The sequence below is a fragment of the Girardinichthys multiradiatus genome, chromosome 15 (genome assembly GCF_021462225.1).
Source record: "Girardinichthys multiradiatus isolate DD_20200921_A chromosome 15, DD_fGirMul_XY1, whole genome shotgun sequence".
NCBI lineage: Eukaryota > Metazoa > Chordata > Actinopteri > Cyprinodontiformes > Goodeidae > Girardinichthys > Girardinichthys multiradiatus.
The window spans coordinates 15,350,673-15,376,881 of NC_061808.1; the positions used below are offsets into that span (position 1 = coordinate 15,350,673).

The 26,209-nt window shown below is 41.0% G+C and overlaps 1 protein-coding gene across 1 annotated transcript in view; it reads left to right on the top strand.

Moving 5' to 3' along the window:
- Positions 1-26,209, top strand: part of LOC124881940 (nesprin-1-like) — a 113,575-nt gene that overhangs the window by 40,094 nt on the left and 47,272 nt on the right. Inside the window, exons 32-55 of the mRNA XM_047387931.1 lie at positions 2,046-2,216; positions 6,049-6,375; positions 6,749-6,901; positions 7,013-7,180; positions 7,567-7,743; positions 9,417-9,563; positions 9,727-9,852; positions 9,959-10,135; positions 11,285-11,550; positions 11,740-11,896; positions 12,001-12,399; positions 12,501-14,105; positions 14,263-14,600; positions 14,681-14,825; positions 14,915-15,133; positions 19,925-20,211; positions 21,131-21,296; positions 21,474-21,629; positions 21,717-21,869; positions 22,365-22,547; positions 23,931-24,068; positions 24,347-24,532; positions 25,627-25,749; positions 25,888-26,070. Coding sequence (XP_047243887.1) covers positions 2,046-2,216; positions 6,049-6,375; positions 6,749-6,901; positions 7,013-7,180; positions 7,567-7,743; positions 9,417-9,563; positions 9,727-9,852; positions 9,959-10,135; positions 11,285-11,550; positions 11,740-11,896; positions 12,001-12,399; positions 12,501-14,105; positions 14,263-14,600; positions 14,681-14,825; positions 14,915-15,133; positions 19,925-20,211; positions 21,131-21,296; positions 21,474-21,629; positions 21,717-21,869; positions 22,365-22,547; positions 23,931-24,068; positions 24,347-24,532; positions 25,627-25,749; positions 25,888-26,070 — 6,150 coding nt within the window. The remainder of the gene's footprint in view (positions 1-2,045; positions 2,217-6,048; positions 6,376-6,748; positions 6,902-7,012; positions 7,181-7,566; positions 7,744-9,416; positions 9,564-9,726; positions 9,853-9,958; positions 10,136-11,284; positions 11,551-11,739; positions 11,897-12,000; positions 12,400-12,500; positions 14,106-14,262; positions 14,601-14,680; positions 14,826-14,914; positions 15,134-19,924; positions 20,212-21,130; positions 21,297-21,473; positions 21,630-21,716; positions 21,870-22,364; positions 22,548-23,930; positions 24,069-24,346; positions 24,533-25,626; positions 25,750-25,887; positions 26,071-26,209) is intronic.

Consider the following 26,209-nt stretch of genomic DNA (forward strand, 5'->3'; position numbering starts at 1 on the left):
TTAAAATTGTTGGTTACTACCATCAATGCTGTAGGGTAATGTTAATCTCTGATGAAAAGTAAAGTATGTTGTATGTCATTCTTAATTTGTATCCCTGCAGTAACGAAATGGTTTAGGGTTTTTTTTTTTTTTTATGACAAGCCTAATATATGTGCCTGTTTTAATCAGACGGATTCAAAGGCAACAGCTTTAGCAAGTAATATAAATTTCCTGTCGTAGATTTTTTAAATGCATTTGTTATTGTCTGAAACCCATCTCAACGGCTGCATACTCTCTGCCCACAGTGGGCCTTTTCACACATGGTTGTGCTCTCTCTCACCATGAAATCCACTCCAGTTTGGGCTTGTGTTTCTGTAACACCCTGCTGAAGGAGCATTGGGACTTACCTCTGCGAACCCAGCTTGTTTTGCTCTATATGCTCAGATCTGGCCTCTCAATTTGTCTCTCACTCTAGGGGGGTTAAGGGAAAATCAATGGGGCTCTCCTGGTCAGGGACTAAAGTTGTGATTAAATGCTGCAAACCGCAATCTCACACCCTGAATCAGGAGTGGAAAAGATTTCTTTGTGCTGCATTGTTTTTTTATTACTATTTTGTTTTACATTGTCAGTAACACTTCTGAATGTATGTGCTTGTTTGTCTACCTTTACTCCCACTCAATGCTATACGCCACACTTATCTTCTCTTACTGTTAAAATTAACTTTGGCATGCATTTACTTACAGCCTCACAGGTAATACCTCCTCATCCTGTGGATCCCTGTAATTATCCTGCAGGAAGTAAGGGCCATATGGGCTTGAGGTGGGAAGCTGTTACCTCTTTCAGCTCTGAAAGGTGTACACTCAGCACATATAGCTAATTGGAGCTTCCTCACTGCAGGATTTGCAAGTTGAGTGAATAATGTGTCAAACCTGCAGAATCTTTCTCTATCCTTGGGGTTTTATTGACTCAAAACCTCAGTCAAGTGGATAATGCTTCAAAAATATAAAGGAAAACCCACGCTGCTTTGCAGTGAAGGTATTGACGTTGAATAGATGAAAGAGGTAGGGAGAAAGCAGGTATTTTCTGTTTTGATGGCGGATCAGAGAGATTGTGGTCCGCAGTGACCGATGTTGGACTGTCGGGGAAAATCTCACATCTTAAAAGAAAAAGAAATGTGGCCTGTTTCCTGGACATTTCCCCAAGGTCAAACGCTGAAAAGACTAATAATTGAAATATCTTACCCTGTCATATCTGCAGTGCTCTGAAAAAAACCTAAACCTTCTTGAACTTTGTCTCATTTCCCAGCTCAAATTTACTACCACAAACCTAAATGTATTTATTAATGACTTGATGTGATATACCAAGACAAAGCAGTGGATAACTGTAAATTAGAAGCAAGATGATGCATAGTATTCAGGATTTGTTTACTAATAAAAATAAAAAAATTGGACATTTGGATTCAGAGTTGTAGAAGCACCTTTTGCTGCTGTTACAGGTGCAGGTTTTTGGAGAAAAAGCTTCTACCAGCTTAACATTTGAGACTGTGTGAACACACATTTTAAATTTTTGCCACAGATTCAGGTCTGAGCTTTGGGGTATTCTAACTTTAATATGCTTTGATCTAAACCAATCCATTTTAGTTCTGACAGTATGTTTAGGGTCGTGATGTGATGTGTAATGTTAGTTTTCCACCACAGCTAAAAGAGAAAAAGGCTTGTAGCCAACTAGGCTTGGTGAAAACTACAAACAAGACTTTTATTGGCTTTCTTTCTGCCGTCATATTTATGGATTGCACCATAGAGTCTTCCACCTGAGCTGAGGAGCTGCTGCTCTCCCAGAGTTACCAATGGCTGCTTCTTCTTTTATTTAGGTGTATCAGAGTAAAAAGGTATAAAAACAAATGCACGGCTACCTTTTTATAGTGTTATTTGTGAAAGACTACATATTTTCCCTTCACTCTACATAAAATGCCAGTTAAATGTGTTGTGTTAAATCCTATATGTTAAATCTTAATGATCTTATTTTGGAAAAACTATCTTCTAACCTTTGATCCTGTTCGATTTCAGGATACAATCAAGCAGCTGCAGGAGGAGCTGAGGAGCATGGAAGAGGCAGAAAACCTCTGCATGTCATTCAGCGAGTGGCTTGGCTTGACTCAGAAAAGCTTCACAACGCTGACTGATCACTCTGAACCACTGGACCGGCAGGCCATGGAGAGAAAGATGAAGAAATTAGAGGTATTGATCTGTTGGTCACAGTTTGGGCTGGATTTATTTATGAGTTAGATGCCAAGGCACGTGGTTATTAACAGCTGCATGAAGTCTGATGCACCTCGATGCACAGGTAAAAAAAAATGACAAGCTACTAAGTCAGTACACTTGTGTGAAGCCTTGGTTCCTCCTTGTATCATAAAAACTTCTGATTCCTTTCCAAGACAATATGTTTGGCCAACTAAGTGTTCTATGGAGGTGGACAAGTTAAAGAACATTACAGCAATGGCATAATTGTAACAGTTTCTTACAGTCTTAACCCTGCTCAGACACTTCCGTGCAGCAGTAAAATGAAAAAAGGTCTGCACTTTTGTTTCTATGGTGTAGTTCACATCGAGCACACAGATGGTTTCATGGGTATGTGTGTATTGATCGGCTCTTTATGAAGACAAAGCTGGTGCTGGTTTAGAGGAAGCGCGGTATCAGAGAGAGACCTCCCACTGTGTGTAAGAGGATGAAGACGAGTAGGTGTCAGGGACCTGCTGGCACAGATGCTGTAATTGATGCAGTGCCCTTACCGCTCCACATCACACACACATACAAACACTCAGTTTTGTCTCGTTTCATCTCTCAAAATGAAGTGCAAACTTGAACATAGAGCTAACTCCTAAACCTGAGTCCTATGTGGTTTCACACATTTTATCCACTTCAGTTTTTCAGTATCTTGCCTCTCTTTGTCTTCCTCCCTGTAAACCAATCACACCACACACCCACACAACACTTGTGATATATCATCTGGTGTGGTCTTTGCCATAATCTGCTTTCGAGGATCGATGCTCTGTCTCCGCGTAGCGACCAAAGAGGCGCTGCCACCACATGTGTACTTCCAGTGCTGAAGATAACACATGGGCGTGCTTCATCACTTACTCATGTCCTGTTGTGAGAGAAGCTGGGATGTTCAGTGAGCCGGGACGATTACGCACTGACACAAAGACCAGAAGTCAATAGCTGTGATAAGGCCCATTAGTTGGTTTTGGACTTTATCTTTGGCTGCAAATGGGTTGGTTTGGAAGAAATTACTATTTGATAACAGACAGGGATGTTTCTTTTATTTGAAATCTGAAGTATTTTATGTTTTATTCTGCTCTTTTATTTTTTTCCTTAAGTCTTTGAAAGATAATTTCAAAGATAAAGATAATAAAGTGTTATTTTCCTTAATAGTTAAATCAAACTTAAAATAAAAAGTTAAAACTAGTCCAAAAGGCCTTTTATCAAGCTGGCAATTGGTGGTCTTGAGTAGTATTTTTCTTTATACCTGTTTTATGTAAATGTTTACTTTCTGCTGTGTTGTGGTGACCTTGATTAAGGTCTTAAGTTGATACACGTTGATCTGTAATTAACTTTGATTTCTCAATACTTCCAAGTATTGCTGGAGGTCAATGCTCAATCCCAAAAAGTAAAACTGAACATATTAATTGTAAGAAAAGCTTTAGAACCGGATGTTTCAAAATAGCGAATGAATCGTCTCTCAGAATGAGTGCTGTGCTAAAGTTTAAACCACCCCTGATTTCTTCATACTTTGTTTCTGAGAAGCCAGACTTTTGAATAATTTTTCTAAAATGGTGTTCATCAAATCTTTTCCGGGCTTTCTGGAAGACAGTCAGTCTTCCTTATTCTGGAAAAGTTGGGCGTTTCATTTAAGATCTAGATGATATAGAATAAGAAATAACGTGTGGTACATGTGTTTATATTTATAGAGTTAATTGCCTGCCCCATTCCCCATGGTGTGACTTCTAAACGGAGAACCTATTTAGCATTTATACTTCAAAAATTGACTAAAAAGGCTGAAAACATGTTATGGTCTGGCAACCAAAAAACGTAAGAGATGTCTTAATACATTTGCACAGCAATGTACGGTTACGCTTAAATTGTGCTTTAGAAAAACTTAGAGTTGAAACTAATAACTTGCATACAGGTTTGCAATAGTAATATGCTTCCACAATTTCACCTCGGTTGTCAGAGCTAAAGTACAAACAGTAGAGCTGATTAAGGAACCCAGGAAGTCATGCAGAACAAAAACCAGAAGCTCTCAAGCTCATGATTACAACCAGCACACAAGGTACCTGACTTGGATAATTGGGGGTACTAGACAGCTGAAGCATAAAGGGCCCTCTGTGCTTAGGACCACGGATAAGGCTGTGTGTATTGTGCTAACTATTAACTTAAGACAGACTTAAGCTAAATAACCGCTGTAAAAAATAGATCAAAATAAATTCAACATAACATTTACATTTAGAGTGTGCACCAGTTTCAGCAAAATGTCCAAGCTTAGTTTAAAGAGTGGAGTTGCTTAGAGTAAAAGTCACTGTAAGATGAGAAATTAATTATGTTTGGACAAGGAGGACTTCATTACCTATAAGGAACTATATCCAACTGTACTACAAATGGTAATTGCCGAAGACATCCTTTAAGAGAGTTGCATGGAGTTGCTTGTTAAAGTGACAAGGCAGGAACATTGGAGGTGCTGATCCAACCTGGTGCGTCACATTAAGCAGGACACAGGGACGTGTGCAAACACACGCAGGTCTTGTTATGTTACCCACAGCTGGATTGAGAGCCGAGCTTGTTTGAGTGTGAGGTTATCGTCTCTCCTCATCCAATAATAGGCTGATGATGAAAGCTGTATGGTATCCCATGGAGGCGAGGTCAGTGCATGTGTGTGTGGCGGTGTGTAGTGTTGCCCTGGAAACCCCCGCAGCTACTGTTGCCTGTTAAGGGTCTTTATAATTGGGTCCACCTTTCATATTATTCACTGCGGTTCTTCCTCGCTATGAACTCCCAATCCTTCTCCACATTTCAGGTTGCAGGTGTCAGCCTACCTGATGGGTTCAAAGCTTTTCAAAAGCCCTGCTAGTTCAGTTTGTGGCACTGGGCAGCACTGGAGGTGAAGGACATAAAAAACAGGAATAGTGCGCTGAATGTTATTGAAACTATAATATGAATGTTTCTTTAAAAAAGAGGATGTATGTTATCATTTTTGATTCATTCTCAATTGATCCGTACCAATGCTGAGTTACAGTGCCTTGCAAAACAATGTATACTTACAGAACGGCTTTACATTTTGTCACTTTCCAAGCATATATTTTATGTTAACGCGATTTTACATGATAGAGCAAGACAAAGCAGTGCACAATTTTGAAGGGGATGGAAAATTATACATTACTGATAACCTGAAAATGGTGGTGTACGTTTGTTTTCAGCCCCACTGAGTCAGTACTCTGGTAGTCCGACTCTTTTGGGGTATGTCTCTCCCTCTAGATCTAGAGACTGCATGGAGATCATTTGTGCAATTTCCAAGTCTTGCCACACATTCTCAATTGGATTTAAGTTTACACTTTGACTAGCCCATTCTAACACATGAATTGGTCTAAACCATTCAATTGTGGCTCATGCGCTTTAAGAATCATGGTCCTGCTGGAAGGTAAACTTCCACTCCAGTCGTAAGTCTTCTGCAGCCTCTAAAAGGTTTTCTTAAAGGATTAGCTGCCCTTCAGTCATCTTTTAATCAACTCTGACCGGCTTCTCTGTCCCTGCTGAAGAAAAGCATCCCCACACCATGATGCCGTCACCTAGTCACTCTCAACTCTCTCTCAATTTTGGTCTCATCTGAGCAGAGCACCTCCTACTACATGTGTGCTGTGTCCATAATTTGGAGACAAGCTATGCAGGAGACATACAAAGACAAAAGGAACTGAATGCACACTACAGTTTCTTTTACTTTTATTTGTGTTTGTGAAAGGTTTTGAAAACTGCATATGTTTCTCCAGATCTCTCCATATTTCTGATCTCTTTTAACCAGAGCCTCCAGTCTGATCTTCAGCATGGCCACAACCTCCTGAAGTCCCTGAGGGAGCGTGCGGAGCAGGCAGCAGGCTTTCTGGACGAGGCTGGAGCTGAAGGTTTAGGAGCAGAAGTAGAAGCACGTCTCGCCCAGCTGGAAGAGCTTGCTGGGGGACTGAGGCAAGAGCGCAGCTTCCTGGAGCGAGCGTTACTGCTCGCAAAGGAGTTTCAGGACCGGTACAAGGCTCAGGTCCAGTGGCTTATAGAGACCAGGGCTTTGCTCAGCACACCAGTGGAGCCCAAGGCTGAACTCTACCAGCGCAGAGCGCAGCTGGCCAAGTATAAGGTAAAGCATAACAAAAATTAATTCAGAGCATTAATTCAACAGGCAGTAATTTTACACTTTGGTGATTTAAAAGGTGAGATGGAGATGAATATTATTATCATAATTGGCCATGTGTGACCTCCAAGTGAATTAACTTAAAATAACTGCTGATCTATTTTTTTTTTTCAATCTAATGTAGTAATGGTCACCAAATATGTATCTCTGCATAAGGATGGATGAATAGATGGAAAGAGTACAGTTATAAGTAGGCATTTCTTAAATGAAATTAGAACCGGTACAAAAGAGAGTATGAAAAACTCACTCTTGTAAATAATAACATCTCGCTATACGCTAACATATTCATTACCAAAGAAATCTATCTCTGTGTCCTCAGGCTCTCTTACAGATGGTTCAGTCCCATGATGGATCCATCAGGTCGGTGATGGAGAAGGGAGATGCGCTACTGGCTTCTGTCCACTACCCCTCCATCAGAGACAAAATGCATAGAATACAAAAGGACTACACTGCTCTCTGCAATGCTGCAATGGTTAGGACTAGCTGTGCTGCAATGACTTTTAAGAAAAAACAATTCCAGTGCTTGACGATTTTTTGGTTTTTAATCAATACATTTTGCTTCTGTGTTATCTGTGGTGCCCAGGCTCATGTGGAGAATCTGGAAGGCCAGGTGAAGGAACAGGAAGCTTACCACAACGAGCTGCAGGAGGTGGAGCGCTGGCTGCTGCAGATGTCCAGCAGGATGGTGACTCCGGATCCAAGCATGAGCGTCAGCCTGGAGGCAGCAACTCAACAGCTGGCCAGGCACAAGGTGGCAAATCATATCATTTACGTTTTGCTGCTGTTTGCCATGTTGGTGACAAAATCATTCAGCTTGAGCCCAAATTAGACCAAGGTGTCTTAACATTCCTATTTTTAACACTTCCAGATTCTTCACACTTGCCTGCATGATTGTTGCTGAGCTGTTCATCAACAGAGCGTTGATGTCTTTGTTAACTGACTTCCATTTTCTCTTAGGAGATTTTGGGAAAATGTGTAACAGATGTTTAATTTGGAAAGCTGGACTGGCAGAGGACAACTATACAGAGCTGTTTCCCTATTTATAATCATTATATATGTTTTCATGTCTAGTCCTTTGTCTGTCTTGACGTTTTGTCTGTCTTATTCTCTAATAAAATCTTACTTGACCTTCTTCAGGCCACCATGGAGGAGATTGCTGGTTTTGAGGAACGCTTGACAGCTCTAAGAGAGCAAGGAGAGGGCCTAGTGCAAGGCTGTAGTGACCGTGTGCAGAGCCGGCTAAGACAGCAGGTCCAGATGCACCAACAAGGCATCCGTGACAGCTACTCTGCCATCTGCAGCACAGCGCAGAGGGTGAGTAAGGAGCAGATTGCAAAAGAAATGAAGGGAGCAAAGGCAAATGAGAAAAGAGCACCTTTTTTAAAAAGTGATGTAATAAAACAGTTCTTAAACATTTGTGATCCAGGGCATATAGAGTTTAGATGGTCACACGTGAAAACAAATGCATGCACAGACAGAAAGCTGATAATATTCCAACAGCCAAGGTATCCAATTAATCCTAACCTGTTTTGACACTTAAACCCATCTCTGTTAAGGCAGCCCTTCAGGGCCGCTTTAGAGGGCACAGCCAATTAAATTTGCCAAAGAAGAGCTCAGCAGCAGCCACACTCAGACCCCATCAGCCAACATCACTAACTCAGTCTCTCCATATTAATCTCCACAGATCCCTTGTCAACCCCACTTTTTCATGCCTGAGCCAGAAATGATCACACAGCCATCCAGTTGATCTGGCTAGTCCCATAATCCAGCCCCACTCTGTCATTTTGGCATCAGCTCCTCTGTCATCGTAGCTCATGTCCCGAGATACCACCTCCGCCACCGCACGCACACCCAGTCTGGCATTGTGTGATCCAGCCACTTTTTACCACTCCACTGCTGGCTTCCCTACAAGCGCGGCTCCAATGATGTAATGGCTGCCAATTGTGTCCCAGTGCCACACAGCTCTAATATCCTGCCTACCGCTTGCCACCACACCAGCCTTCTAGCCTTTGCCAAAGTCACGGGGCAGCTTGCCATCACTTTGGCCCTCCCCTCGCTCCTCCTTTCAGACTCTCAAATTAACACTGTCAATCAGACCGTGATGTTTCGCTCTCCCCTGGAGGGCTTGGACGCCTCCACATTCAACACCTGTTAAATATCAAGCTGCATCACTGCCTGGTTTTTGGGGTTCTGTAATTTATTGTGTCTTTGAAGTTGGCGGAGCAGGGCTGAAACAGCAAAGTTTTTCCACAGATTTTCAATTAGACTTTGGTGTGGACTTTGACTGGGCCATTCTAACACATGAATATGTTTAGATCTAAACCATTCCATTGTAGTTCTGAATGCATGTTTAGGGTTGTTGTCCTGTTGAAAGGTGGATATAAACCTCAGTCTCAAGCCTCAAACAACCTTTCTTCCAGGATTTCCTTGAGTTTAGCTCTGTCCATCTTCCTTGTCCCTCCTGTATAAAAGCAGCATGATTCTGCCACCACCATGCATTACTGGTGGGATTGCATTTTAAGGCAGATGAGCAGTATTAGTTTTCTGCCACAAAGCTTTTTAACAAACCTCTAAGGCCTTTTACAGAACAGCTTTCTTTATACTAAAAATGAATTAGACACACGTAGAATTTATTTATATTTTAAATTCATATTTGATTTATTTATAATCAGGGGACATCTGAAGACTATTGTTCCACTGGATTTCATTGTAGAGGTATCAGACCAAAGAGGGCTAAATACAAACACTCAACACACTTTTCAAAAGTTTAAATTATGTCATAATTTTATTTGACTGCACAGTTATGCATTAGTTTTTGGTTTTCAAATTCCAATAAATAGATTGGAGTTTGTGATTGTCAGATGACAAATCTGGAAATTTCTAAGTGACGTGAATACTGTATCAAGTTACTATATCTCAAAAAAGAATTTGAATTATTCATGTCCTAAAACATAATATTATATACCTCCTTTTTCCATTTTACACAGGTATACCAGAGTCTGGATCATGAGCTGCAGAGACATGTTAGTCTGCAGGACACACTGCAGCAGTGCCAGACGTGGTTAAGCTCTGTTGCAGAAAAACTACACCCACATCCACAGCCATCTCTCAGCCTCGAGGAAGCTCTCCAGCAGGTCAATAAGAACTTTTCTGCTTATTAACTAAACCTGTAGTATTTTAGGGTGTTTGTTTTTAGTTTGCATTATTGGTTATTTTTTGGATGGTCAAAAAATTAATAGAAATGTGGCTATTTTGCACATTTGTTGATAAAAGAATTAATAGAAGTATTAAAAACAGGTAAAGCAGGAGCGTGCTCTCCAGGAGCAGGCCAGCACGTACCTCCAGCTTGTGTGTTCAGCTTGTGACCTGTCAGAGCAGAGGGTCAGGGAGGTTGCTGCAGCTATCCAGCAGATCAAACTGCAGGTCGGTTCACTTAAAGGAAGCCTTAAAAGTAAACACAGATGATGTCAATGGCAAAATGGATTGCTTTGGTTTTACTGAAGTGACTCCTTTGTATTCTTTCTTTTAGATCGAAGAGCGCATGCTTCTTTGTGAAGAGATGGCAGACAACTGGAGGGACATCGAGGAACAGAAGATAGATTTAGAAACCCGGCTTAGAGAGACGGAACAGCAACTTCAGAGCCTGATCAGGAGACCTGCAGAGTTGGAGCCTAAGATTGCACAAAACCAGCTGGACAAGGCACAGGTCTATCTGCCTTGAGATTTAATGTTTGTCTAACAAAAAATGAAAAGTTGATTGACGAGCCTACTTTTTTTTTCAGTGTCTTCCAAATAAATGGTTGGAATAGAAGGAGCCTTCTATTCTTCAGTGGCAACCCATCTGTTTTTGTTTAGATTTGATGATGTCTCCTCTGCAATATCTTTGTGCAGCACCGAAATGTCTCCAAAAACTGAGTCAACCTGCATTAGGTTACAAGATCTTGTGCAGCCCAAATTCAAATACACTAAGTCCAATTAATTGCAGTACATCACAATCAAATAGGCAGATTTGACCAGACCATTGTTTAAAATGCAAAAAAGATTTGGTATAAAAGAACCTCTGCTCACAGATTTTTCAGCAAACAGAAACCACTACCTTTAGACAGGAAGAAACTTCTAGCAGGCCATTTTGTAGCAACTGGCTGGGCAGTTGGGACAAAGCAGGAAAGAGTTGCATCAGTGTAACAAAGAGTCACTGTGTGAGGAATACTTTCTGTGGGAATGAATAACAAGGAGAGTACACAACGTTAATGGCAGCAATAGCTCATCGATAAATATGTCCATAAAAGAGACACAGCAGAAGCACTGTGTAAGGATTATGTTTTATAGATAAATTGAAACATGCAAAGAAGGTACAGTGATTGGCAGCAATAGCTCAGTCGGTGGCTCAGTTCAGCATAGAGAAACAGCTAAAAAGAAGCACTGAGCCAAGTATACTTTCTATAGAGAAAAAAAACGTGAAGAGAGGACACAATGTTACTAGCAGCATCCCATAAAAGAAAGAAAAATATAAAGACAGCATACAAAGTTTTTGACATCAATAGGTCTGCCAATTGCTTAGTTCAAGAATGTGACGTAGCTAAACTCAGAGCAATAAACCAGGCTTACCTGCTACAGCAAGAGAAGAAAAAGGAATTGGTAGAGTACGGAAAAGCAGTGAATGAGTCCTTCAACAGCCTAAATTTCTAGCTGCATGCGTGATAGTTATAGTTAATGATAATGTCAGAGTCAACAGTTTTTCATTAACAGCAAAGCAACACAGACCATGTTTTATTTCTTCTGAGTGAAAACAAAAAACTTCCAAATGCCAACTCTTTGTACACCAATGTTGAATAATCTGCTTTCTTTCCTGCAGGAGTTCCTGCAGCAGATTAGAGAGAGACAATCAGAGGCAGCTCGTTTGAGTGAAGCCATCAGCAGGTTGACGGACGGGCAGGTTTCTCCTGCCCTGGAGCAGATAAGGAGGCTGAAAAGAGTCTGGATAGAGCTGGGCCAGCAGGCTGAAGAGCTTGAAGCACAGCGGGGGGAGGACATGCAGCGAAGTGGAGAGTACCAGGAGAGCGTAGTTGCTGTGGAAGAACTTTTCCATCAAGTATCAAGAGAATGGGATTACCTCGCCAGGTAGTCAGCTTTAGCTTTTTATCTAACAGGCAACATGCGTATTCATTTTGAAAGGTATAAACTATATATATAAATTAGTAAACTTTGTATACACCCCTTTTTCTGGGTTTATGAGCAATTCTTGATGTTTTTATATTGTTGTCACTTTTATTGCGTATAGTTCCTTAAAATCAGCATTTATGTACCTAGGGCTGACACTGAAAGTACAAGTGAGCATCTAGAGGCTCTGAGGAAACTTGCCAGTGACCTAGATGAACAGAAAGAAACCCTAGAAGACCTCAGGGATCAGAGACAAGCTATCCTGCCTCGACTAAGCCTGCTAGACAAGGAGCTGGTTAAACAGCAGGTGAAAGCATTACTATTCTGTCTCAAAATATATGCCAAGATGTTCAGAAAATTAAACATGAAAAAGTATTAGTTTTAGCAGCAGCACGATTTAAATTTACCCAGGTGGGTCATCTGGAGCATCGCTGGGCCCAGCTGGAAAGCCTCATTCTGCAGAAGATTCAGGAGTCAGCACAAACTCTGGAGGATCACTCGCGGGTGGAGGCTCAGCTGAGAGATGCCAGGGAGTGGGTGGAGGAACAGCGGCCTGCTCTCACCTCTGTGCTGAGAACCAGCCCACCCCCAGATCTGGCCCAGAGTTTCCTATTTGACCATCTTAGCATTTGTGTAGAGCTGGAGGCCCGTCAGCAGCTGCTGGGTCAGGCGGTGAGTGAAGCACAGGCTGTGGCCTCCAGGCTGGGGCTGAGTGAGAAAAAATGCTTACAGGAGCTTGTTAAGCAAGCCCAGATGGAGGTGGAAGTTCTTGGTTCTCAGGTCGTGCAAAGGAGGAAGTACCTCAGTAAGGTAAATAGCTGGAATTTTGTTAAATGCAAACAAACTTTTAATTGTACCCCAAGGGTTTCAACTGCTTATTCAAATTCTTACTGATACAACTTTTCCTCAAGGCCTTCACAGAGAGAACGCAGTTCCTCCAAGGAGTGGGGAGAGCCTTGTCATGGGTAAAGCAGCAGGAAAGGAAGGCTTTGATTGAAGACCATATTGCTCTTCTTCCTGAGGATTTGACCAAACAAGTTGTTGCATGTCGGAGCGTCCAGAGCGGCTTACGAGCCTACCAGAGAGAGATGGCATCGCTCTGGGTTCAAGGGAGAGAGTTAGAGAGAGACGCCACCGACAAAGAAAGAGCGGAAACACTGGCGAGACTTGAGGAGCTACAGTCAGCCTTTGAGACTGCTCTCCAAAGGACTACGCAGCGTGTCACAGGCTTAGAAAAAGCCTTGACTTCAAGAAAGTACTTCCAGGTTGACCTCGACAAGACCTGCCACTGGCTGAGACGGGCGGATGCCATAACATTCCCCGAAATCAACTTCAGCAGTGTTGAAGAGAGCTCAGATTTACTAACACACCTGTCTAACTATCAAAGTGTCTTAGAGCAGGCTTCGAAGTATGAGAACCTCCTTCTCATCGTCCAAAGAATCGGTCAGGAGATCCTCCCTACTCTAAATGAAATCGACCATTGCTACCTGGATGAGCGACTCAATGCTCTGCCTCAGCAATACAATGCCATCCTAGCTCTTGCCAAAGAGAAGAAAGACAGAGTCCAGCAGATCATCCAGGAGAGAAAAGAATTCAGCTCGTTCTTTGTAATCACTCGCAGTGCACTGGAGGAACTGCAAAAGCAATTTGACAATCTTGAGAAGCAGACTATCAACGTAAGAGAGGATGATGTTGTCAGTTTGATGAATGAATATAAACGTATTGATGAAAGTTTGGTTCATATCAGTCCTGCTGTTGGAGAACTTTATGGGAAAACCCAGGGCTTTTTAATCAGGGGTTATCAATTCAAAGCTGAGGAGACTCAGCAGCTGGTCATGCTCCACAGCACACTGAAGAGAAGAAATGACCAGAAGATCAAACATCTTAATGATTGCTTGAAAAATGTAGCTGAACATAACAGGGTGGTGTCCAGACTAGATGAAGAGATTAACTCTGTTAAAGAGGGGTTGATCGAAGTAAAGTCAAATAAAGAATATGGTGCTTTTGATAAATTATCGAACCTTTATCTGCTGCTGGGAAGTTTAGATGGAGTGAGATCTCAGGTAGAAGAATGTTATAAACACATAGAAAATCTTGATCTGAAATTTCACAATACTACCTTCCAGGAAACTAAACTTCAGCTCAAGTTTTTGCAGTCTTTACAGAGTGATATTAAATCTTTAGTTGAAGAAAGTGAAACAGGAGTCACAAAGAAAGAGGATTTCGCAAGAGAGGCTGGGAAAATGTCAGACTGGCTGAAGACTGTCGAGGAAAAACTGAAGGAGCCTTTGATAATCTCCGGGGTTAAAGCTGAGCGGATAAATGAAGAGAAGCAGAAACTTCAAATCACTGAGGGGGAAGTGAGGAGTAGAATGAAGGTGGTCGTTGTCTTGGGTGTAAGAGAAAGGCAAAAGTATGAAAGTAAGAGAGAAACTGTTCCTTCCAAAATAGAGGACAAAATACAGGAGCTTGAGAAGCTGGGAGCCAAGGTTCAACAAGAAATGTGTACTAAAAAGGTAACTGTTTACTCTATTCTGCTTAAATGTATTTAATGAGTATTTTTCATTCCCAAGTTATGTTTATGATAGCAAAATGCAGCATTCAATGTATCAATTAAATAAGAGCTCAGACCTGGAACTTGAATTTAATTAAGCAACCTTCTACATTTTCTAGCTGGCACTGGATCAAGCTCTCGCTGTGGTCCAGAGGCACCACTTATCTCTGCAGTCCATGCAGAAATGGCTGGACAAAATCACAACTTTGCTCCATGAGACCAGATTGGGTGTGGAGATTGAGTTCCACAAAGACTGTATGCGAGATCTGGAAATAATTTTAGCCCAGGAGACGCATTTCACAACTTCGTCAGAAGAGATTAAGACCCTGGATCCTCTATTGGTTGATTTAGTGGAGGGAGGAGTATTGAAACAGATCAGAAAGAAGATTCAGTCGATGCAGCAGATGAAGAACGAAGTCAAACAGCAAGTTGATGTTTACAGAGAAGTACTACAGAGGTATTTTGTTTCTAATATTAAATAGAATATTTGATTTAATGCTTGGTAAGCCATGTCACTCACTTGTATTTTTCTTTCAGATGTGGTACTTTATGGAGCTCCTTTCAACATGCAAAAGAGATGCTGGTTAAACAGATGGATGCTTTGGAAAGCGAGCTGTCAAAGTTCACAACAGCAAAAGCTCTTAGTATCCATCAGGCAGAGGACAAGTGTCGAAGACAAGAGGTGGGCAACCGTATCTTAATGTTTTTCATGATTAGAAAACCTCCAATAAATGCAATTTTAAGGAGTTGTGTGTTTTCTTCTCGCTGCAGTCTCTAGTGACTCAGATTGACATGCTGGAGCTGCCTCTGAATGCTTTAAAGGAGAGTGCTGCAGAGCTGGATCAAATCATCTCCGAATCCAGCAGAGTTCTTACCAGTCACGTTGTGTCGTCGCTATGGCAACGGTGGGCACGGCTCCGGAGCGTGGTCAAAGCCCAGGAGAGGGCGCTGGAGGACACTTCGAGGGACTGGAGGAACTTCATCGAAAAGGTCAGAGAATCACTCAACTTGAATGTCGTTACTGTGGGTTTCTGTTTCTTTTATTAGTAAAACAAAGATCAAATTGCACTGATGGGGGTGTTCTTTGGTTAAATTGCTTTATGTAAATGTTTGTGTATTTTCTTAGTGTTTCACAAGCAGTAAAGTTTTTTCTGGCAGAAATGACACCGTATCCAAACACTTTCTCCTGTCCCGTTCATCATGTATTAAAGATTTAAAGAAGCTTTAATAGCTGGTTTCACCAGTTTATATGGTAGGAGTTTGATGCGTTTTAAATCTAAGGTGGTCCTACTTAAAAACCCTTTTTAAGTCTTTTGGATTTTGAATTAAAAATGGTCAAATGTAGTCCAGATTCCTTACCAGCAGTAAACTAACCCTTTAATTAAACAAATAAGAAGGAGTGAATCAGATACCAACATCAGTGTCTTAACGACTGCTCTTGACCACACTTGATCTACAGCAATATTTTCCCACACAGGAGAGCATCTACTGCCTAGTACCTGGACATGCTAACCCTAGTAGAAAACTCAGTGCTTGTGTGCCCCCTAAGCCATACCATTGTGAGCGGTGAGCCATGTTGCCCATGTCAAAAACCCACATTAACAAAAATCTTTATTCAGGTCTTAATGGTGTTTGTCTGGAATCAGTGTGCGTTCATAGTTTGGATCCACCATAGGATTCACAGAGATTGTGTGTTGCTATTTTATGATAAATTCATGAATTTTGTGCCAGATTTTCAATGTGAACTAATTATTAAACAGAGCTTATAAATTGCTGAGGACACTGAAGTCTAGCAAGGACAAAGCTGGATCTGTTTTAGTTATGTGACAGGCGGGTCAGTGTTTTCTGAACTACTAATTAAATGCAAACACAAACAATGTTTATTACAGTAAAGTCCCCCTGCACCCAAAATGCATAAAGCAGCTTTAATGCAGCCACTTCCTCCGAGCTCACATCCAGCCAGGACTGCTCCCAACTGAGTACAAAGAAGGATAAATATATTTAATCCAGTTCTTTCAAAGGTTTCATCAGACTTTGAAGTATTAGTTTGATTATTGTACAGTCTGTGTTTAGGAGGCTAGTCTTTCTGTTTTCTCCGACATGTTGTCAGCATCTCCAGAGCTTCCCATGTGGGCAGAGAAGAAGCAGCAGCCGTGGACTTCCCAAACATTTTTATTATTTTAAATTATTTTATCCATTTATTTTTTAATAAGATGCTTCCCATTGTGTTCAATATCTTTATCTGCTGGTTGGTCTTTTAATAATGTGTTTTTATAACTAATATCTTTGATATTTTCGTGCTTATTTTGTGAGCATTTTTTACACATTTCTTTCTATTTTGTAAATAAGCTTGTTGGTAAAGTAATAACAATTCTATTGAAAGAGTCATGCATTCCTGCTCTGTCTGCCAATGATATATTTGGTCCGTTGGATGAACTCTTGCTGCCCTAAATACCCACACCTTATTCAAAGGGCAGTAGTCGGTAAAGGAAAACTAAATGGAAGTGTTGAGGGGCATAATGCTGATGAAAAAGAATGTGGCTTAATTGCAGGCTAAATTGTCATTGCAAAATTTAACAGCGTTATTGCAGTCACCATTTCATATGTGGACCTAAAACAATGCATTTTTCCCTGTTAAAAAATCATGGTATTCATTAGGTACATGAGACAAATCTAAAACCTCGTCCTGTCCATTAACCTGTTCGGGGAAACTCGGGGTGAATGCTGACTGAAGACAAAATGAGTGACAACTAGTGGACCAGGACTCGATGCGACACTCAGACCAATCTAAGTGAGGGTTATGTTTCTGTAACCAAGGGAAGCCTAGAACTATAGAAACTTGAGATACTGGAAACACGAAAAAAGATATCTCTTCCCTATGGTTACCTGACAGTAGTAGTTCAAGCGGTTTTGTTCGCTGAGTTATCTGCTACAATTTCTTTCTGTCTAGGGCTAGGACGGAACGAGGTGAAGTAAGTGGTTCCACCTCAATGCCAGATCTGATGACTGACTCAGTATCTATTAAGTTTTGTTCAAAGCCTGAATACAACATGGCGGACAGAGTCAAAGTGTGTTGATTGAATATAATTGTAGCTGGTAAGCTGAATCTGGGAGCTTTGTGTTTCTGTGAATGGTCCACCAACCTCCCCTTCATAGTTGGAGGACCCTGCCTTTTGGCTGCCCAGGACAAATAGGACAAGATGCTACGAAATGGGCAGGTGAACCGCAGTAAAAACATTGCTTTGTTAAACTGCGTCTCTGTCTTTCTTCAAAAGTTAAATGTGTGCGACCCACCAGCATGGGCTCAGGTTCAGATACTGATTGTTGAAGCAGTCTTAGCTGTGTAAGGAGAGCTAATTGTAAATTGTGGTTTATAATTAAACCTCTCAGCTCTGGACCTCTTTCTTTCCATTATCCTATTGTCAATTCTAATAGCTAGAGAAATAGCTCTGTCTAGTGTAGGGGGGTTATCAATCAGGACTAACTCATCCTTTAAGGAGTCGTCTAAAGTATGAAAAAAGGTTGACTTCAAAGCATCATTATTCCAACCGGAAGCAGCGGCCAAAGTACAAAACTCGACGGAAAACTCAGTAAGGGGTCTATTATGCTGCTTTAAAGCCCTCAACTGTCGACCAGTACTAGTTTTGTCAATAACAGGTGAGAATGTCTGCTTAAACTCTTTAACGAACTCTTCAAAAGTACAGCCAAAGTCTCTGCAATCTGAGAAACGGGCCTCTGCCCACTGTAAGGCCTTGCCTGTGAATAAACCAATAACATACAAGATTTTCACATCATCATGGGGAAAGGAATGTGGGGAACGGTTGAATACTAGGGCACATTGAAGCAAAAATCCCCTACAATTACCAACCTCTCCAGAAAATTTTTCCGGGTTAGGTGAGGTGACGTCACAGACATAAGGAAGCTGTTGAGAGGGTGGTGGTGCTGCAGCGCCATCTACACATTCGGCAGACTGAGTATTCAAGGTTTGCTGAAGCATGGAGGTTATCTGTTCTAACTGTAGATTTGTTTGGCGCTGTTGCTCTGTAAGGGAACGAAGAGAGGAGTCATGAAAATGGATCTGGTTAGTGTGTTCAGATAGGGTTCTTCGCAGTGTTTCTGCTGGGTCTTGTTGGCTAGAGTGTTCTGTCATTTTCGGAATAGATCTGACCCACATACAGAGAACACTCAGAGGAAATAACTGAATAGTGAAAGGTGTTTATTTACAACAGTGAGTCAGGGACATGAACGGGTAAATTCGCCAACTGTATGAAAAGAGGGGAAGAGAACTGGTGAAACAGGGAACTGATGTGTTGCGAAAAATAACGTAAGGTAATTTCTGTATTCAGGAAAATGGCTTAATAAACAAATGCCGTCAGGTCGCCAGGGGTAGAGGGAGTCGGGACCCAGGTGTGCGAAGCGGGGTAATCCACATGGTTTTGGTTGAGCTGAAGAGTGAGTACTGGTGAGTTCAGGAATAGTTCTTTGTTCAGGTACTTGCGTTGGAGGGTGGACAGGGTACGCTTCTGCCTTGGTTCTGGAGTTGCAGAATAACAGGAAGCTGCCAGCTTAATCCTTGGAAACGAAATCCATCAAATGTAGGTAAACTTGATCGTCCAGAAACCTCTGGAGCCGAAAACAGTGTTCAACAAAGATAATCAAAGGTTCAGGTTTCTGCCACTGAAGGCAAACACTCTGGCATCGAAGTACTGGCAGCCTCCTGCTTAAATACTCCTCAAAGCAATCAGCAGATCAGTCGCACCTGTCACCCAGCACACCTGAGAAACTCTGGAACCATCTGGAAACTGAAAACAAAGTCACAAACAAAGCACAACACACACACTAAACCCAGAACCCCGACACATGTAACTGTTGGCTAAAGGCTTGTTATTGTCACAAAAATTACTTTAAGCTTTTTGCCTTTTGGGCTTTTGGTGATTATCCATACCAGGAACATTTTATCTGTATTTTTAAATCTACTCCAACAAACTATAAATCTGTTCTGCACACTAACATGCTTAATGTCCATTGTGCTCTTGGCATGAAACTGGGCTCAGGATAGATGTGGGCATGGGTAAGAATTAGTTTTATTGTTGGAAGCCTTTTATCCAAAAAAAAAGTTGCCTACAGCCTCTCTAACTGTTGTTGCAGATTTAGGTCAAACTCAGCAACGGCTGAAACCAGTTGGTGAGGTGTGATGTAACTTCAGGCTTCAGGCCAGTTGTGTCTCCCTGCCAAAACAGTGTCATGAAGCGGTTTCCCGCCTTTTGACCTAATTCGAACTCAGACTCAGCTCCCACAGATTCCCACAAAGCAGCATTTCTGAAAGGGAAGTGAAGTCAGATTGAAGGGAATAATCACTTCCTCATATGTGGCACATTCCTGTTGTCCACAGTTTTTTTTCCCCCTGTGGCTCCTTTGTTTGTCTCAGCATGATGTAATTTGCTGCAATCCTTGTTTTTTCTTAAATAATCAGAAAAATTTTGGGTTTGCTTTAAGACAGAAAAAAATATTACCTAAAATAAAAATACATTGATCTTAAGTCTCAGGCCTTGCTTAAATTAGTAATTGAGATGAATAATTTATAAAGATAAATGACCTGTAAATAAGTATCATAGTGATTGTTCGCTTAACACACCTTATGGAAGAGAAGTTAGAGAATATTCTAATTACTTTGTGTCTGCGTATAAGTTAGTGGTCATCCTTTTTTTCCCCTCAGTTATAAACAAATAAAAACCTTATTTAGTTGCTTCAGCTGATTTGTTAAACCTACGTGTATTTTAGATGGAGAAGGTCAGCTCCGTGTCCAAAGACCTCCACGGCCGTGTGCCAGACAGCACGGTTGAAAAGGCAGCCACGAGGGCGGCGCTTCAGAGCTTGCTGGAATACCACGACTCCTTCAGCCAGGAGGTGGAGAGGGAGCAGGCCACACTGGCCCTGTTGGTGCAACAAGCCCGCTGTCTTAGAGGAGAGGCTGAGAAGGAGGTGATGATGGAGAAGAGGACAGAGAATGGACATGAAGACACACCGTGCCTGCAGAAGATCAGATGCATGCAGGAACAATATGACCGGTAGGTGGAAACACCCTGAACACACAATTAACTTAAAGGTTTCCCTCATAATGTCTTTGATTTAAATTTAGAAATAAATACATTCATTTTACCATGTATTTTAGTTCTATATTGCAATGAAAAGGACAGAAAAAACAATGCACCCTGCCTTAATTTTTGCTAATTGTTCTCTTCAAAATAGCTCATACATGGTTGTAGCAAACTGCAAATGGAAGTTATTTTGGCTTTCTTTCACCATTGGTATCCTTCTCATCAATAAACGGCAGATTTGTGAAGTGCAAAAATAACAGTTGCCCTGTTGACAAATTTTCCCACCTGAGCTATGGATTTGTGCAGCTCCTCAACAGTCATGGACCTCTTTGCTGCTTCTCTGATTATTTATTTCCCTCACTGCCCTGTTAGATTTACTGAAATGGCCATACTCCAAGCTTGTGACACTGTTTTATTTCTAACCTGCATTAAGTTTCTTCGTAATTTATTCTGCTGTGTCCTTTGTTCCTCATTATTCTGTTTGTCCAAAGATGTTCTCTAACAAACCTCATACTTTCACAGAACAGCTGGATTCATACAGAGACTTAATTAACCACAGGTGGACTCTGTTTCAAATTTAGGTGACTTCAGAATGCAGTTGGTTGTGCTGGATTTTATTTAGGGGCATCAGATTGAAGAAAACTGTATAGAAATGCATGGCACACATATTTATTAGCGAAAAATATTGAAAACCATATATCATCTTTCCTCTGCTTCGCTATTATGCACCTCTTTGTGTCTGTATTTCTTCATAGAATCCTAACACAGTGCATTAAGGTTTATGATTGCTACGTAACAAAATTAAGGAAGGTCAAGGGGTGTGAATGCTTTTGCAAGGCCATATCAATTTATTTTTATCTTTTTTTTCCATGTTTTGTGTGTTGTTTAGCCTGCTGTTGCAGGTACGTGCCAGCAGAACTCAGGTACACCAGGAGCTAAGGGAGAGAGAAGAGGTAGAGAAGGAGCTTGGCTTAGTTAAAGGCTGGATCCAAGACACCCGGGGCTTGTTGCTGAGTCCTACGGCAGACCTAGACTCGCTTCTGCATGAGCTGGAGGTAGGCTGCTAAATGTGCACAATGCACCTGAAGCAGGACAAACCAAATGCCTTTGTCAGCCTGGCGGTGGCCACTTGCTTCTGTTTTTTGTTTGAGCATACACAGGGTAATGTAAACGTAAGCAGATATGACTAAATGGGATTTGCTATGCTGCATGTGATCCTGTTTGCATTGCAGACTGCACATGGCGAGGTCATCAGCAGGCGTCGAAGTGTTGAGCGCATGACGGAGTTGCAGCAGTCCAAGTACCAGGACCTTCAAGCTGATCTGCCCTCAGAGCTCAGCATGCAGTTAGCTGAGGTTGCTCTTGCTTTGGGTTCTGCTGAAGATCAGGTAACCTCATTGTTTAGCAACCTTAAAGGTTTCTGTGTATTGTTCTTTAGGATTGCATTCATGTTTACCCTTGTGTGTCTACTTTAGGTTCAGGCAAGGGAAAGGGAGGTGCAGCAGACCAGGGATGTGAAGGAGGACTTCAGCTACAGGCTTCAGGACATTGAGACAAAGCTGAAGATCATCACAGTAAAACTGGAAGAGAAGAGCACAGACATGGAGGAGGCCAAGAAAGAGATCAAAGTAATCAAACAGACAGATTGACTAATTAGCAAGCAATTAACCCCAGTTCAGCTGGCTGTTCATTCTGAAGGTGTTGGGGTTAATGAGTGTGTGAGGGTTGCAATGGCTTGAACTGGATTCCCCCAACCCACTTATGAAAGAACTCCAAATCTGAGTTTTATCCCCTTCATCCTGTTCTTCATCTTGCCTTCTATAAGTGAAAATACTTAAGTGAAAGCAAAGCTAAATGAGTGGTTTTCAGTTTTGGAGACAAATTAATTTAACTTTTAGCTAATAAATAGTCTAGTGCATTAGCACTCAATAGGCCACAGCTTCCCATCTTTGTCCTTGTGTTTTGTCTCTGACTGACCTTGACCTCTAGAAGTCTATATCCACAAGTATTCAGTTGTAAATGATGGGTATAAACCATTGATGCATGTTTTCTCACATACTTCACAGGACAACCCCTTTCTACAATGTTTTTTGTTCCCATTTTTGTTCCTTTTTCTTCTCCAGGCTCTTTGTGAAGAGTGTGAGTCCTGTGGCAGCTCTCTGGCAGAGTTAGGAGTAGCTGTTCAGGAGTTCGGAGAGCAGAACCCTCTGCTGTGTAAGCAGCTCAGTGATGCTGTGGTGAAACTAACAGAGCTTCAGCGTCAAACCGCACAGCAGACTCAGGACAAAGTCAAGAGACTCAAGAAGGTGCAATATTAATCACATTTATTTATAGAACAGATTTTTATGACACAGTGCCAAACAAACAACATGCCAACAAAAATCATCATAGCAAATGTGGAGTAGTATTATTCACTATTATGACAACTACAAAAATATATATACATATAACATTTTGAAATGGAGTAACAAAACTTTCTTATGAGAAAACATCAGAGGCTATAATTTAACTATAAGACAAATAAAGGTAAAATTACACTGTCTATGAAGAAATCAAAAACAGTATAATCTATGAAAGGCATTGAGATCAAATTAAAAATGCGTAAAATAAATTAGAATAAGACAGGTGTACTGGACTCAAAAAAAGCCAGCCCTAGAAACAAATTCTGTTAACCTTAACCTAAAATCTGCTGTATCAAATCCTATACCTCTGTTCTGCCCTCTGGTGGAGGATCTAAGCACGACATGTAGCAAGTTTTATTCAAAGCCCAATATGGCTGCTTTTCATTGAGAACAAAGTCCTTATTTGGAATGGTTACAGAAAATAAAATAAAAAAAAATATATATTTTTTTTTAAATAAGGTCTTTAGCAGAGTCATACAACAAATAAATGTTTTGTAGAAACACTGGTAAAATGTTTGTATTAATTGTAATATTTAAGATATATTTTGTGGATAAGTTGTTTTTTAGGTTAACCTTTTTTGTACTTTAAATATCAAAATAAAAATGGCTATACATTTTTAGCTTCAATTAGACCTGAAAAAGTTTGATTCAGGATTTGACATTTGCTTCTGTTGTAAAATATTTACAACATTAATGACTACTTGTGTCATTGTCATGGATTAATTTGCTTTTAAAAACATTGAAACTTTCAGCTGCTCTCTGGTGTTCGGAAAGCTGGCATCTTGTCTACAATTCATCAAGAGTTTGGTTTCACTTACACAAGACCTTTTTCTGAAGAACAGGGGGGTCTTGAGGGTTTATGGTGTAAAAGCTTAGAATATAGACATGTTTGACCAGAACCATTAAAAAAAAGCTAAATCCACCTTAAAATCAATTCTGAAATGCATAATAATTAAAAGCAGAGACTTCTAAATTGGGGTGATGTGAGCTTGCTTTGTGGTCCTTGTCAGAGTTCTTGCATTCTTGCATCAGAGTATTTTGGTAAGTGTAGTGGATCTATGATCTTTTTAACAAGAGTATAGTTCTTATAAAACCATGCACTGCAGTAGTCAATTTTAGGTATTATGAAAGCAATGTTCCCAGTCTCTGCATCGGACTGTGAAACGGTCAAACTCTGGCAATGTTCTTCAAATGATGATGATAATGCATTCAGTGTCTTTTATATATAATCTTAATATTCCTTATTATTGTAAGTTCTATTAAATAGTTTTCCCTCTGTTTGAGCAGGCAGAGAGACTTGCAGAAGAATATCACAGCATGAAGGCTTTCATCTTGGCCTGGATAGAAAAAGCAGAGGATCTGATCTCTGGTAACATTATATGGAGCTCTGCGACCCAGCTGCAGGAGCAAATTCGTGCGCACCAGGTGAGTCTCTGAGTCCCACTGGTTGGAACATAAATAGCTGAAAGCAACTTACATTTAAAGTGTTTTTCCCTTAAAAGCGGTGCATTTCTTTTCTACATCAGCTTGATAAGTCTGAAAATACTCCTAAAAGTTGCAGCTAATTAGACCCTTTCACTCACTTTATGATTTCCTGGGAAATGTCTCAGTGAATACTATGTCGGCTCAGTTAAATTAGTAAAATTGCCCGACACAATAACCTCCCTTATTTGACGTCTGATTTATTGGTCTCATGGTGACAGGCGTTGCTGAGGGAGTGTCGTGGTCTCCATGGCGACTTGGAGGCCATGGGGGAGAGGGAGGGGCAGCTGGCGAACGTGTTGCAGATGGAGCGATGGAGCCAGCAGGTGAAACACCTCAGCAGACGCACAGAGGAGCTGCAGCAATCCACCAAGACCCGCTTCCAGAGTCTACAGGATGCAGCTAAGGTAAACAGCAATTTTGGAGATATATAATAAAGTATTTTTGAATTATTCAAATCATCCAGAATTAAAGGAGTTTGACAGTCTGGGGAAACCTTCACTAGCATCAAAAGCCCACTGCTGCACCAAAAGAAAGCACACTTACATAAAAATATCTTCAATAAAAAGAATTATCCACCCAAATGCTTAACATTCTGAGAAAATAAACCATCTTCGTGTAAAGAATATCCTATAATATATCCTCAAGCAATGCAAACAGGATGGTATAAATAATAAACTCATATTTAAATAAATTAAAAAAGTTAAATCAATAAAAACGTTTCTACTCATCAAATCAATTGATCGAATCAAAAACAATTGTTTCTGTAGCTTCCCTTTTTTCAAAAAAATTACAGGTATTGGACATTTCCTACTTAATTTTATAATTAAAATGTGTTAGGTGTGAAATGAGTATTTTCCTTCCATAAGTCCAAATACTTCATTTACTAAGCGGTGTACAACCTTCTTATATCCTATGACAACATTGCCCCCCTCAGGCTTTGCAGAGAACAACATAAAATTAAACATGCAGGCTTAAATGTATTCATACATCTCCAGTAATATTTTCATAAATATTGGGGGTGCCGATGCCTCTCTCCACTAGTCATTGGGTGAGAGGCGGGGTACAGGTCGCCAGTCTATCGCAGGGCAACACAGAGGCAAACCACACAAACAACCATGCACATTCACACTCATACCAGTTTAGAGAGACCAATTTACCTAACGGTCATCTTTTTGGACAGTGGGACGAAGCCGGAGTGGCGAAATATCCAGCCGGAATTATACCAGGATCATGTTGGTACAAACAAAAAACGAAATGTCGGTTTGCTCTGCATCTTCCCATGGCACATTGTTTAATTAATACTGGGGTTGTATGTATATATTTAAGCAAGTAGGTATAATTTGGTTCTTGTGTAGATTAAAGAAAGCCCACTATTAATTAAAAAGTGTGCACCCAAATCCACCAACTAGTTCATGCATTCGATGATGAGTGTTTTCAGATTATATGGCCGTCTGCCTGCATGCTCAGCTTGATCTATTGTATCACTGTCTCTCTTCAGGACATGTTGCGTCTCGAGGCGGAGGTGAAGAGCCTGCATGCTGTTGTTGATCAGATCCAGGTCGCGCTCGCTTCTCCTGATCTCAACAAGCTCAGCCTCAGGGAGCAGCTCACACAGCGCCAGGTTCTTACATTAAATTCAAACTTTTTATTTAGAGATGCTTTGCTTTACATGCAGACATCCACATGGAGCCCTTCTAGACCTGTATCTATGTTTATTACACACATATAAATGCTTCCTACTCTCTCACTGTCTGATAAGCTTCTCCTGATGGATATGGAGAGCTTTAAGCAGCAGGTGGCTGCAGTACAGCAGTGTCAGAGCGCCCTCCGGCTACCTGAGGAGGTAGTGGCCAGCCTGCCTATCTGCCGCACAGCTCAGTCTCTGCAGCAAGAGGCCAGTCATCTGCAGCATACCACCATCCAGCAGTGCAACATCCTGCAGGTAGAGGGCAATCCTCTTTTCATGCTTTCTGGTGATTTAAAGTTATAGTTAATATATATAGCAGAGTGGCTGTATTGAATAAATATCATATAAACAATGAAGCTGTTTTTTTTTTTTTGTATTTCTTCCTTTAATGTAG